This window comes from Micromesistius poutassou (genome assembly GCF_964030765.1).
Source record: "Micromesistius poutassou genome assembly, chromosome: 2".
Classification (NCBI taxonomy): Eukaryota; Metazoa; Chordata; class Actinopteri; order Gadiformes; family Gadidae; genus Micromesistius; species Micromesistius poutassou.
Window position 1 is genome coordinate 1,550,116 of NC_140272.1, and position 12,703 is coordinate 1,562,818.

Below are 12,703 nucleotides of genomic sequence, written 5' to 3' on the forward strand. Positions count from 1 at the left end.
GCCATGGCAACATGCCACTTCAGTCACTCCATTCCAGACCCCTGTATCCAAGGAGACCAGAAATGTCTCACGAACAGACAAAGAGAAGACATAAAAGACCAAAAAAAAAGGGTCTGTGGCGACGGGGGTCCACAGCTAGAGGCCCCCGCTGCCCCCTCCCCCCCCCCCAGCTGTGAGGCCCGCGGGGCCTGCGTCCGGCGGCCCGTCTTACCCGCTCGCTGATGGCGCCGTACTTGATGGCGAGCTCGTCACGGTCGGCCCGGCTGAGGGCCAACAGGTCCTCCACCCGGCCCAGCTCTGCCTGCAGCACCCGGTTCTCATCCTGCAGGGACATGACGGAGGACATCGCTCCTGCTGCTGAGAGAGAGAGACAGAGAGAGAGAGAGAGAGAGAGAGAGAGAGAGAGAGAGAGACAGAGAGAGAGAGAGAGAGAAAGAGAGAGAGACAGAGAGAGAGAGAGAGAGAGAGAGACAGAGAGAGAGAGAGAGAGAGAGAGAGAGAGAGAGAGAGAGAGAGAGAGAGAGAGAGAGAGACAAAGACAGACAGAGAGAGAGAGAGACAGAGAAGGAGAAAGAGAGACAGAGAGAGACAGAGAGACAGAGAGAGAGACAGAGAGAGAGAGAGAGAGACAGAGACAGAGACAAAGACAGAGAGAGAGAGACAGAGAGAGAGAGAGAGACACAGAGACAAAGACAGACAGAGAGAGAGAGACAGAGAGAGAGAGACAGAGAGAGAGAGAGACAGAGAGAGAGAGAGAGAGAGAGAGAGAGAGACACACAGAGACAAAGACAGACAGAGAGAGAGAGACAGAGAAAGAGAAAGAGAGACAGAGAGGGAGAGAGATAGACAGAGACAGAGGGAGACAGAGACAGGTGTAAGACAGTGATGATGGTAGTGAGGGTGATGATGATCAGGGTGAGGACGATGAAACTCACAGCCCTCGCTGAGGTTCTTGGTGACGATTTCCCGGACGCGAGCGGGCAGACATGTAGCGAGGGCGTCTGGGGAGGGCCCTCGCACCGTCAGCCTCTTCTCCTCGGAGAGGACACTCTCCTCCAGTCGCTGAAATAACAGAATCATTCAGACGACTTTGGCCATCATAGCAGTGATACTCTTGATATGCTTTTAGGAGATAAGAGAGTTCCTCTTACCCCTGACATAAATACATATACTGGGGGAAATAAAAAGTTGAAAGAACGTAGAACACATAAAATAAGGTATGAAACAAAGGTTATAAAAAAATAAGGGCAAAACTGCCGAAATACACAAACCCACATAGGTTTGTGCAAGTCCATATGTCTGCACGGCTTAAACCTGCAAACAGATTTGTAATAAATCGTACAATACATGTTGTAGTAGCAGCTAAAAAATAAGGGAAAATGCCTGTGTTACATCACCTGTATTACAGAAACTAATTTGGAATCCGCGTCCGAATTGTCCGTGGAGCTCATTGTAGACAATATTTCACCTGGGACCGAACCGCCGGCTATCTAATAGGATTAGACTCCAACCGACTGCTGAACATCGCGTGCTTTAGCTCTTTTAACTCTTATCTGTTAGAATCCAGATTAGGTCTAATAATGTAGATGTTAGAGCCCATAAAGTTGGTACGTCTCTAAGGTAACAGTGGACGCACCGAGACCTTCCCCACGACTGGCAGTCAGAGATTGAGGACGGCAGGATTACCAGGTTTAAAGACGCACTCCCACCCACTCGGGCTCGCCCCACACACACTTTCTGATGTACACAAAGATAGGACGACAGGCTGTTGAATTACATCGAAAACATAAATATTTGCATGTACGCCCACCATGCCGTCGCATCAAATTGCTCAAAGCTTTTAATTTAACTTATTTATTTACGTATTATTTAGTATAAATAAACATAATAGTTAAATTGTTTTGTCGTCTTACTTAGGTCTACTTGTTTTATTTATAAAGTTTACTTTTTATCCTTGTGTGTGTAAATATCAGATTTAGACAGGGGGGGGGGGGCATACCACCAGGAACCACCAGGCACCACAGTCTTTTGATTTGGACAACTATACGTTCCCATTTTACGCACTGTTCGACTATTGAATAACAATTCCAGACATGGATTCCGTGCACTTCAACCTCCTTATTATTATGATGATGTTGTCTTTTGCATCTAGTGGTGACATATTGCCATAGTAGCAGCCGGACGAAACGGAAACCGTCTTCAACAACTCAGAGACTATACATGCCAATTAAATATTACATTATTTCCTTAAGCGTTAAGTAACTATTGTGATATTATATCATATGTAGGCCTATATCAAAAGAAAGCACGCTCAATAAAATGTCTAACATCAATGTATAGTACATCGAGCCTGCCCGGCTCTGCTAAGTTTGAGCATCGTTGATGGGAGGAGGCGCTGTCCTGCAGCATCCAGCTTAGCCCGAAGGATGGCGATTCATTCCGCCAGGCTATTCGCTTTAACCATTAATAATTCAATACATTTTCAAACACTGCAGGATTGCTTTGAAAAAGCTAGTGGTAAAAACAAGACAACCTACAAAATAGCTTCATAGCAATACCGCTACCTCGCAAGGAATCTCGTAAATATGTGTTACCTCAAATGAAAGCCAGCCAGCTGCACATGGCTGTGCTTCACTCTTTGAGGTTTCCTGGAGTTAATCAGAGCCTGCGAAACTAAAGTGGGAAGTTGAAGACATACGCGGTGACGGATCTTCCACATGCCCTGTTCCGGGGAGGGACTTCCTTTGCGCGGAATCATCATGAGGAACTGGACTGTTATTCTACAACCCACTGTTGAGTCAACCCCCATGGCGATGAATCTCAGTTAGCACAGTACAAACGGCCTCCTTATGAATCAGTTTACTTCAACACTGGGATTATAAACAAGTAGATACACTTCACTAAAAATGGCTGATGATGGTCTATTCCCCACCCCTTTAAAGGGAAAAAGAAAGCAATACACAAAAATTCCCCATATATGTTTATTTACAAGACAAGTTTTACATTGTATTCATTTTAAAGTAAGGCACTCATGAAAATATTGATTTCAAATTATGATCACGAATCAGAAAGATTCTCATTTAAAAAGGCACCTTGGTAGATGTGAAGTACTGAAGATGTTAGGCAAGACATTGATGTTAGCATAAAAGCAACCCAAATTCATAGTTTTCAAAACAAGATCATAGATTTTTTTTTAACACAATCATGAAAGAAAGAAAAATACATGAAAGGCATGAAAGTCCAATTTTTTCTGAATGTTGTTTCAATCTTAATTTCAAAATATTCCTTCATAAGCGTTCAGGAAACACAAATACGACGAACCAGAAGAGAAAATATACAAACATAAACGAGGGGGAAAGTATGGAAACATTACAAAAGAAAAAACATTTTCCCCACACGCCCAAAACTGTCCTTAAAGATGAGAGGTTGTGCTTGATCTGAAAATGAAGCTGATAAAACAGGAAAAACAACGTAAAATGGATAAATATTTAGCGTAGTTCAGAAGGAGCAGAAAAACACACTTGATGAAACAGACAAAGGCATTTCAATGTGTTTTTTAGTGTGTCAAGACAACTAGGTTTCCCTTCAAACCTCCATATCCTAGGGTTTGAAGGGAAACCTCCATATCCTATATACCCACCTGTCCAACAGAGAGCATACTCAGGCACAGGTGTTTACACCGTTAGGAGGGCCAACGACGACCAGATTAGTTATGTGACTGGAGTGCAAAAAAAAAAAAAAAAAGGTCTTGAGATTCCCATTGCATAGCCCATCAAAAAGGATACAATAAAAACTTTATGGTTTTCTGTACTGAAAACGGTGTAGTCAAAAGAGTTGGGGTGTTCTCACAACAATCAATTACTCCATTAAGAGCAAGTGCTGCAAACCAGACGGGCTGGTTTTTTAAACATTTCTCTTGGTCTTTTGCCACAATCCTTTTGTCCATGGAATGTACGGAGAGAGAGAGAGAGAGAGAGAGAGAGAGGGAGAGGGAGAGGGAGAGAGATTTTTTTGGTTTTCCAGGAGTCTTTTAAAACTGCACCCATCCAGATTGTTGTGTATCTTTGCTGGGGCTGTTAAAACAAGAAGAAATATGTCAATGGAGGGAAGAACATACCAATCATGAATATACCAATGATAGAACCAAACCCTCAAATAGACCTAGTCCAGTGACCGAGTCCCTTTTCTGCCCACGTTTTCTTTTTGCATGTACATCTCCCTGTTTATCCAGTTTTAATTTTAGATATATTTATAATATTCTTCATTTGTGTTAAAACTTCTATTGTATTTAATTTTACTCTAATCTTATTTTATTATTTTTTAAGCACACAAACAGTTCACTGCCTATCCTGTATCAGTATGTGACAAAAAAAACAACAACTGTGGAATCTTTTTAAGTTACTTGGAGCCTGCCGGCGCTGATGTGAAGTCTCCCCAGATGTCCGGCGTGGGCTGGGCCGCGGGGGCCGCGGGGGCCCCGGGGCCAAAGTCCAACAGGGAGGCTGGTGTCCGGAGAGAAAAACCACAAAAACATCCCACGTAAAACACAACCCTGGAGCTCGAGCCGTGGGCGCCATCGCCTCACGACGAGAGACAAGAAATAACACCACAGAAGAAGTCAAAAGTGGTAGCTCACGCATCACGGTGTTGGGTGGCGTGAGCTGGGGGCCCTGCGGGGCCCCGATCTTGGCCCCTCCCGGTGGAGGGGGCAGGAGGCCCCCTGGCATGGCTCGTGATTTTGCCCCGCCCGCCACCTTCGTTTTGACGTTCTGGAAAAATGAAAGGCAAAACATAATTTTTTTAATCACGATTGACATTTTGACTAAGACCTCTTTTTTTCCCTGAGTTGAAAACCTCAGCATGAAGGACCTCATTTAGGTTTTTTTTTCTTATTTTCTGCGATATTTCACTATGGTGATGACTATAAGGGATGGGTACCGAAACTAGGGATGTGAATAACTCAAATTTTTCATGGTTGAATAATCAGTGGGTGGTATGAACGAATAATCGATTATTCGATTGTTGTTGTGCCGACATTCACAAAGGCAGCCATGGATCATCGGCAAGAAATCACTTCATATCTTAAAACGCAAAAAAACAAACTTTAACAGTGATCAGTGTTTGTGTTGTAATAGTGCTACAGAACCAACATTAGTTCCGTCCGTTAATTCTTGTTTATTTGAATGGGGAAAAAATGTTAATGGTCCAAATGTTAAAAATCGACTTTGACCCTCAGGAACGAATAATCGAATTATCAAATATTCTGACCCATCCCTAACCGAAACCCGGTAATAAACAGGCCCTGGGCTGAATTATTAAAGGCCGTAGTATCGATAAGCTACCACGTTGCCAAGGAGGCTAGATAAACAATGCTATTAGGCATATAACTGTAACAACTATAAAATGTCCCTCTTCCCTTATTGATACCTATGTGTAATAATACTGCTTAGGCCCAGGTGCTTACCCCGATGCTGATCTTAATGGTCTGTCCTTCTTTGAAGCCAAGGTCCAGTGGGGGCGCAACGCTGTGGTTTGCTTCTTGTTTTGCAAGCTCACTCTCCTGTTTTACCCATCTGTACAGGAAACACAGCGAGTTGTCGATGGGCAGGACTGATCACCATCATAAGTTGTCGATGGGCAGGACTGATCACCATCTCATTACATAGGATGATCCACTTGGCTTACGTTGGTTGAATAGTTTCCTTTAAATGGTCGTAAACACTGGTAGATCATTCCTTCTACAAGTTCAACAGCAAATATTCAGGCACACATTTCCTTTAAATAAATCGTTTTTTTAAAGGTGTACAAGATGATTCTAATCGTTCAAAATAAAATGTGTAATCATATGCAGTGATGCCACTTATTCAAGTACAGAGGTAAGAACAGGTCATAAGAGTAGACATGCAGGAACTGTGTTTCAAGTGCAACTCACTTAAAATGGTCCTGTAAAGCCACATTGAAATCAAAGGAGTCTCCACGGTCAGCAAACCCCAGGCCGATGAAAGCGTGGCGTCCTACAGTCCAGGATAGGGATGCAATCACAAATGATAAAAGGAATGTAAAGAATGCATCAGCCCCATGTTCTCAATGCCATTTGTGACTCAGGGCCTTAAATACTAGGCATTGGGTTATACATAGTACCGACCCCTATATACATTCAAAAGATATCTTGTCTATCTATCTATGTTTTTGTGTTTTTTTTATTTGCACCATGACAAGTTTTCACCACGACATCATGATTTATCAATATCTTGTAACTGCACAATATCCGCTTTAGGATCAAGATTACACAGATAGTCACATCTGAAGTTTCTTTAACATATGGATCATATACAAGTACATCTACGTTAAAATCTAACTAACTGTCAATTGATATTAAAATGTCCTACCGTTGTCATCCTGTATCTGCATCACAAAATATCTGCTGGAGTCTGTGACGGCTTCCACAACACACCCTGGGTACTGGTCCATTTGGGCTTGGGCAAAGAGCTCTCCTGTAAACCACAAGTCAAGGCCCACGCATCATAAGACAACGAACTGAATACGTTTTTCTTTTGAATACATTTTCTGCAATAACACAATAGTCGTTGCATACCTGGAGGTGGCGCTACAAGATGCAGAACTATAATTTACTCTTTAGAAGCAACGTTTGCGAATCTTCCCATTTCTGCTGAATAAAGGAGATCTACTTCCTACTTTCCTGAAGTAAGAGTTGGACATTTGCATGCATAAGCATAAACCAGTCATGACCCAAAATGCAACAATTTGAAATGTGAAGAGATGCATTTTCTTGTTTTTTCTAAAATTAAATTTTAAAATAAGCCGGGGCAACATATGAGAACACTTCAGCATTTACCACAGGATTTTAGAAAACTGGTGGAGTTGCACCCTAAATCTTCATGGAGGGTCCAGGAGAAAAGCTCAGGAATTTTAAGAATTTAATACAACAATCTTGCTAAATACTTTGTTTATAGTTACAACAAACATGTTTGCTTCATTTTCAAGTGTTGACGAGACTATCTGCGGCCACAGTTAATTATATAACATAAAAATGGTTTAATCCAGATGTAAATACATAACAACCCACTCCATGAAGGGAAAGCAGGCTGCAAATAGTGGAAGGAAAATATAGACACTTTAAAAAGATCAGGGCCGTGATTATATGTTTTGGCCTGTAGTCAGACATGTACTTCAAAGATCTTAAACAATAAAGTAGAGTGTTTGTTATAGTAATAACAGTGTTTGTCCCATGTTTTACATACATGAACAATATATGGTCAATATATGGACTTATGAAACCTTTTATTAAAACATACTCTAATAGCAGGTGTACGCGACCTACCATTTAAGTACAGACCGTGGCAGCAGGCAGAAGTGCCGGCTGCAGACATGGTGAATATAATGACAGCTTGCGTTCAGTGGTCAACTGAGTAAAACCATACCATGGCATGCAGCCTGTGTTTACCTGAGTTTTTGTCTTCCAACTTGATGAACGCCACCTTGCCCTTAGAGACGATTTTCAACCTGCCAGACCATGCCGGCTCATCTAGCTTCCAGTCTGCCGCCCTGGTAAACATGACAGTAGACTATGATTGTCATTCACAGAACCGATGTATTGCTTCCCCGTAGATGTCCAAGTCTTTTAACACCCAGATGATGTAGAGCTTGGGAAATAATAGTTAGTTACACATGCTAAGCAGACTAAAACGGTTATGGTGGCTTTTATAGCAAGAGATTTGAGGTAGTATATCTTGCTTGTTTTTCAATTTGCATATCACAACCACTCAATTCCCTGGATTGTTTACAACTTTCTGCGGTCTCCGCTGACCCATCTTTAAGTTACTCTTGTTGTATTGGATTGAATGTTTAGCCACATTGTACCGTGTTACAACTCCAACATTGGATGTTTATCCACATAGTCAAGTCATGACATTACATTCGTTTCTTTTCTGAGTAAAATAAACAGTACTATCTGTAAAAGATGCAATGGAATATTTTGTTGTCCAGATTTCTCCGGTCAAGTCAACCCATAAAATAACAAATATAACATGTAGGACAGATATGGACAGTTACTGAAAAACACCTACAATTTGGATAGTTATTTCAACAACAAACGTTCTTGTTTCAAATGATTTCACATGAACATCAGACGTTCAGTGTATGCACGATTCCTTATGTTGTGCAACCTGGCCAGCAGGTATACAGACAACCCGCTGTTTTAAGGATCAATGTGCATGTGACCGACCTGAAAGTACCAAACACAATGCTGGTTTAGCAGAACAGAAAGTTTAGCAGAGCAACAAGTGAGGAAAGATTACTTCCTCGCTTGTTGTGTGTACGTATTCTATTCGGAAAGCTAAGCAATGCTAGCCAAATTAGCCAAATGATCGACACTTCTTCGACCCACATCCTTGTCAGATCAACTAACAGTAGAAGCCCAGTTACTCTCCACAAACTCGACATGCTTACCGATATCCGCGGTTTGAAGCACGGGGCGGAATGCGGTATACGTGCACTTCTGGCTTTACACAGATGACAGATTCATAACCGCTGTCTTCTGCCATTTTGTCAAGTTTTACAAACTAAACTTAGAAAATTCAATGGACAACCAGTGGCGGCTTGAAATTAGACACAAGTCAGACAAGTCCGATGAGGGGTTATGTTTATCTACACAGCGCCTCTGCTGGCGAGGATGGTTCACGCGTCATAATTTTGCACTAGTTGTCCAACCCACTTTTCATCTGGACCACTAACTGGTTTCACTTAGGTTTTAGCTACAGTCAGATAAATTATGTGTATCTTGAATTCAGTTTCAAAGTTGTGGTCAAACTTTGCACATTAATGCTCAAATGTACCGAATTGACCTGCATACCCTAGATTGAAATAGATCTGACCCCACCTTTTTTTGCATTAGAAATATGAATTCATTAAACTCAGACACTATTAATAGGAACATGACCATCAGATGACCTGAGGCTTCCAAGCTATACATTGCTGTTCGGTTTGTTGAATTTGGTATCGTGATGCTTGGTGCTTTCTACAGGGCTATAATGTCTTTCTACTTCCGCTTATGGTAGGCAAATACAAAAAAACCATGTACACTAAACCATAACAAACAATTTAACAAAAAATGCATTGCTTCATGTTCACCATCTTTATTAAAGGGTAATTGTGAATTTAAGACATTTTTCAGGTTTCAAAAGGACAAGCAAATTAAAACAATGTTATAGTTGAATTTAACTACTGGGTATGAATAAAAAAAAAATCCAAAATGAATGCCAATGGTGGAGCATAAGAGCTTAAAGAGCAGGTGCCTGCAACCTCTTTTTTGATCTGAAAATGATACAACCAAGACTTGCATCTTCTTACACAACCCACATCGTTCTAACCATATCATCACCATTCCATACTACTAAGTGGTAGATCACTTGTGTGTAGTACGAGTCATAGCCTGGACTTCTTTTTTAATTTCATAATCAGATTTGTACCATCAAAATCATTGTTTATAAGTCTGTAGTCTCAAGCGATCCTGTATGCTTGTTGAACCCAAGGTTAGGGAAACACTGTTTTGGAGCATATCAAGCCAACTTTGTCAATACTTTAAATTGAGAACGCTTTCATCTTGGGCCTTACATGCAAACAAAACAAATTCTATACAATTGTGGCTAACTAATTAAGACACGTTTCATTGTATGTAAAACTATTTCAGAGCTAGACCGTTTTACATGAAGAAAAATACATACATTTTAATCTGTATCATGAAACACCATCTAGCAAAGAAAGACATTTTGAATACTCCTTTGAATGGGGAAATTCAAAATGTAAAGTAAAATGACTATGGACAGACTTTGGACAGACAAACCATGCATCATTATTTAAATAAAGCCCCCAGGGTTTGATGCTGTAAAACCTGGCAGTGTTGTTGATTGGTAAAACAATTAATACAAATATGTGAAAGGAAATTATCTGAAGAAGAATATCTTACCAAAACCTTTGAAATCTGCCATGATCTTTTGGGTGAATTTTTAATTTGTATTTGGTAATTTCTCTGCTATAGATTAGACACCAACACATAGTGTTTAACTTCTTTCATTTCTTCAATCTTACTTCTAAATAATAGGATTACTTTTCTACGCTGTGTCACTATACTTAGACAGGTGACCTAAATGAACATAGGACATTTCAAATTCATAAAAGGGATAGTTTCAATGTAGTTATATATTTGTTGAAATACCTTCTCCAATGTGACAAAATTCTTATGAGAAAGCAGATTGTAATGTTATTTTTCTTTCTTTGACATAAACAATGTTCTTGACCATAATATTTAAAAGAAAAATGGAGACCAAAAAAATACAAGTGAAATGGCCAATAAAAACTAACTAATAAATAATAAAAAACGAATGTAAAAAGGTATGCAGGCAATTGGGAAAATAATTATTGCTTAACAAACCAAGACTTACTCCTATTTTATAACTCACTTGACTTATACAATCTTTGGCCAAAGACTTTTCCACCAGGTACCGCTTTACTGGCATTCGTTTGTGAAATCTGCTGGTTGTCCATAGTGATTTCTTGACACTTTACAAAAACAAATCGGAACTAGGACTCTCTTTTCATAACTTTCCAATTAACTATCCAGTCGCTTTTAAACGAAAACCAAGGCAAAGGGCCAGAAATGGCAAGTTGGTCCCTGGTAGATATGTCACAAACCTACAGCAGATTCATTATCTTTCCTTATCCTCCCTTGGCCAATACAAACCTGTTGTCCTGGCTCACAGCCAGCCAACGAGAGTGGCACGTCCTAGGCCAGCTCAATAGTTACATCATGGGGAATATCACAGTGTGTGGGGACCTGAGGAATCATTCTTATCCCAGCATAGAACCGCAGGGGCTTCTGATTGCAGGAAAATCTATACCAGCCCCTTTCACAGTTCCACACGGGGAAAAGACAAGGCAAAAGGCAAGGTGCATGGCAGTCAACAGAGTGTAGAGGGGCGGAACGGTTCATATTTTGTTCTCATCTTCATGTGTCCATCCATCAATGTGTAATCCATCCCACCACTCCCTGTGTCATACACAATGCCGCCCACACACCTGGTTCGATTTCCACTGTAGATGGCCATTCAGGGGGAGGAAAATGGCGGATTTCATTTGATGGGCAGCCTGTTCTTATTTATCTGCAGAGGCGGAAGCCGGAAGTACCATCCGGCCCGGAGGGTTGACGGATCACATGGGTGTTTGGACAGACTGGTTCTGATGGTGGCTGTTGACCACAAGCTCGAGCATGCCTTAAATATATCGAGAGAAAGGTATTATTAGCGTCAAGCTACTTTCCTTTTGATTCATATTCTACAATGATTGATTTAAGTGACTTTGGGATACAGGTGGGTTTTTCTCACCTGTCTTGAGATGGTTTGTCCTGGGGGGCGTCGTCAGAGCTTGCACTCCCCAGAATCCTCCTCCTGGCCTCTGCATACTCAGCTTCTCGCTGGGCGAGAGACTTCATCTGCTGTGAGGGTCGAGAGGATGAAGGATTTCCCATCATGCCGTTGTTTGAAGGACGCTTGAGAATACGGATTTGGGGTGGGGGTGCAGCAGGTAGCGAGTCGTCCTGGATTACAACACCAGTACGCACAACTGAGCTTCCTGAACTCAAGCTGGATTTCCTAATCAAAGAATGGAAAAAATATGTTACCAAGAGAGGATGTTGCTGTGAAAAATGTACAATAACCACTTTTGATATGTTCATTATTTATTTATTTTACTTACTTTGCTTCTCGACTTATTTTCAGCTTTGCCTCGAGTCTTCTGTCTATTTCCTGAAAAGATAAACAAATAATATTAGTACTGAAAGGCTCCGTCCCGTATGATCATAATTTGCAAGGTCGATCGCGATAGATTGAAGTCTATCGCATCAATTCTGTGAGATGTAATATAATTAATGTATATATAATTAATAATTAATTAAAGACAAAAATGAATGAAGATGAATGTACTCCATTTGTAAGTCAAAACGCCCTGTAAAATAATAATAAGAATAATAAGAACACCATATGATGAAAGCCTTAAATGGTTGCCGACAAGGTTGGTATGATTTGGATTATTATTAATTACCTATGCAGGTCATTTAAAAAAAAAGTTAATTTCGTCCGATATCGAGGCTGTGCGATTCGGTGCGGACGCGGCCTGCAGAGCCGCAGATAGATCCAGGCTCACCGCTGTTCTCAAAACAACACACTTTTAGAAAATCAAGGCTCCGACTCTTCGACCTACTAGTAGAGGAAGCTACGCAATGATCGGACCTGTGTCGATTAATGTAAGACTACAATCTTGTAAAGACCAAAGTCTTCCATACCCCGCTGTCCGCCGCTTCTTCCCAGCTATCTGCAATCTCTTCATCGTCCATGTTAATAGATCCCGACAGCTCCTTCTTCTTTAGTTTATGCGGAATCCTGTGCAGGCAGATGTGGCCACAAAATCTAAAGCCAATTTGCTGTTTTTCAACTAATTTTGATTCATTTTTTAAGTTGTAATTGATATTGTACGCGTATTCTAAAATGTTCTGTGTGTGTTATTGTCTTGCTACCAATCAGGGAATCCTCAATTCTTCCTCTCTAAGTTAGAAAAAGCCCTTATAGGTAACATCGCAATAAGTGGACTTGGGCGCTTCTAGTGGTAGTTCTAGGAACAACGCTGTCGCATA

The 12,703-nt window shown here is 41.0% G+C and overlaps 3 protein-coding genes across 3 annotated transcripts in view; all 3 read right to left on the reverse strand.

The window, feature by feature from the left end:
* crocc (ciliary rootlet coiled-coil, rootletin) overlaps positions 1-2,689 on the reverse strand; it is a gene marked incomplete at its 3' end in the record, with an annotated part of 31,278 nt that extends 28,589 nt beyond the window's left edge. Inside the window, 3 exon segments of the mRNA XM_084464480.1 lie at positions 212-354; positions 936-1,062; positions 2,595-2,689. Coding sequence (XP_084320606.1) covers positions 212-346 — 135 coding nt within the window. The 5' untranslated portion in view covers positions 347-354; positions 936-1,062; positions 2,595-2,689.
* Positions 2,690-2,976: 287 nt separating this feature from the next.
* On the reverse strand, positions 2,977-8,625 carry necap2 (NECAP endocytosis associated 2). The gene is made up of 8 exons (XM_084463759.1): positions 8,470-8,625; positions 7,466-7,566; positions 6,390-6,494; positions 5,933-6,014; positions 5,465-5,573; positions 4,637-4,769; positions 4,403-4,502; positions 2,977-4,073 (listed from the first exon to the last, which is right to left on the reverse strand). Exons 1-8 carry the CDS (start codon positions 8,562-8,564, stop codon positions 4,031-4,033), a joined length of 768 nt encoding a protein of 255 aa, XP_084319885.1. The 5' UTR covers positions 8,565-8,625; the 3' UTR covers positions 2,977-4,030.
* Positions 8,626-9,177: 552 nt separating this feature from the next.
* LOC311338713 (SUZ RNA-binding domain-containing-like) lies at positions 9,178-12,586 on the reverse strand. Its single transcript, XM_084464031.1, has 4 exons — positions 12,356-12,586; positions 11,770-11,819; positions 11,400-11,666; positions 9,178-11,288 (listed from the first exon to the last, which is right to left on the reverse strand). Exons 1-4 carry the CDS (start codon positions 12,404-12,406, stop codon positions 11,174-11,176), a joined length of 483 nt encoding a protein of 160 aa, XP_084320157.1. The 5' UTR covers positions 12,407-12,586; the 3' UTR covers positions 9,178-11,173.
* Between the last annotated feature and the right edge of the window lie 117 nt (positions 12,587-12,703).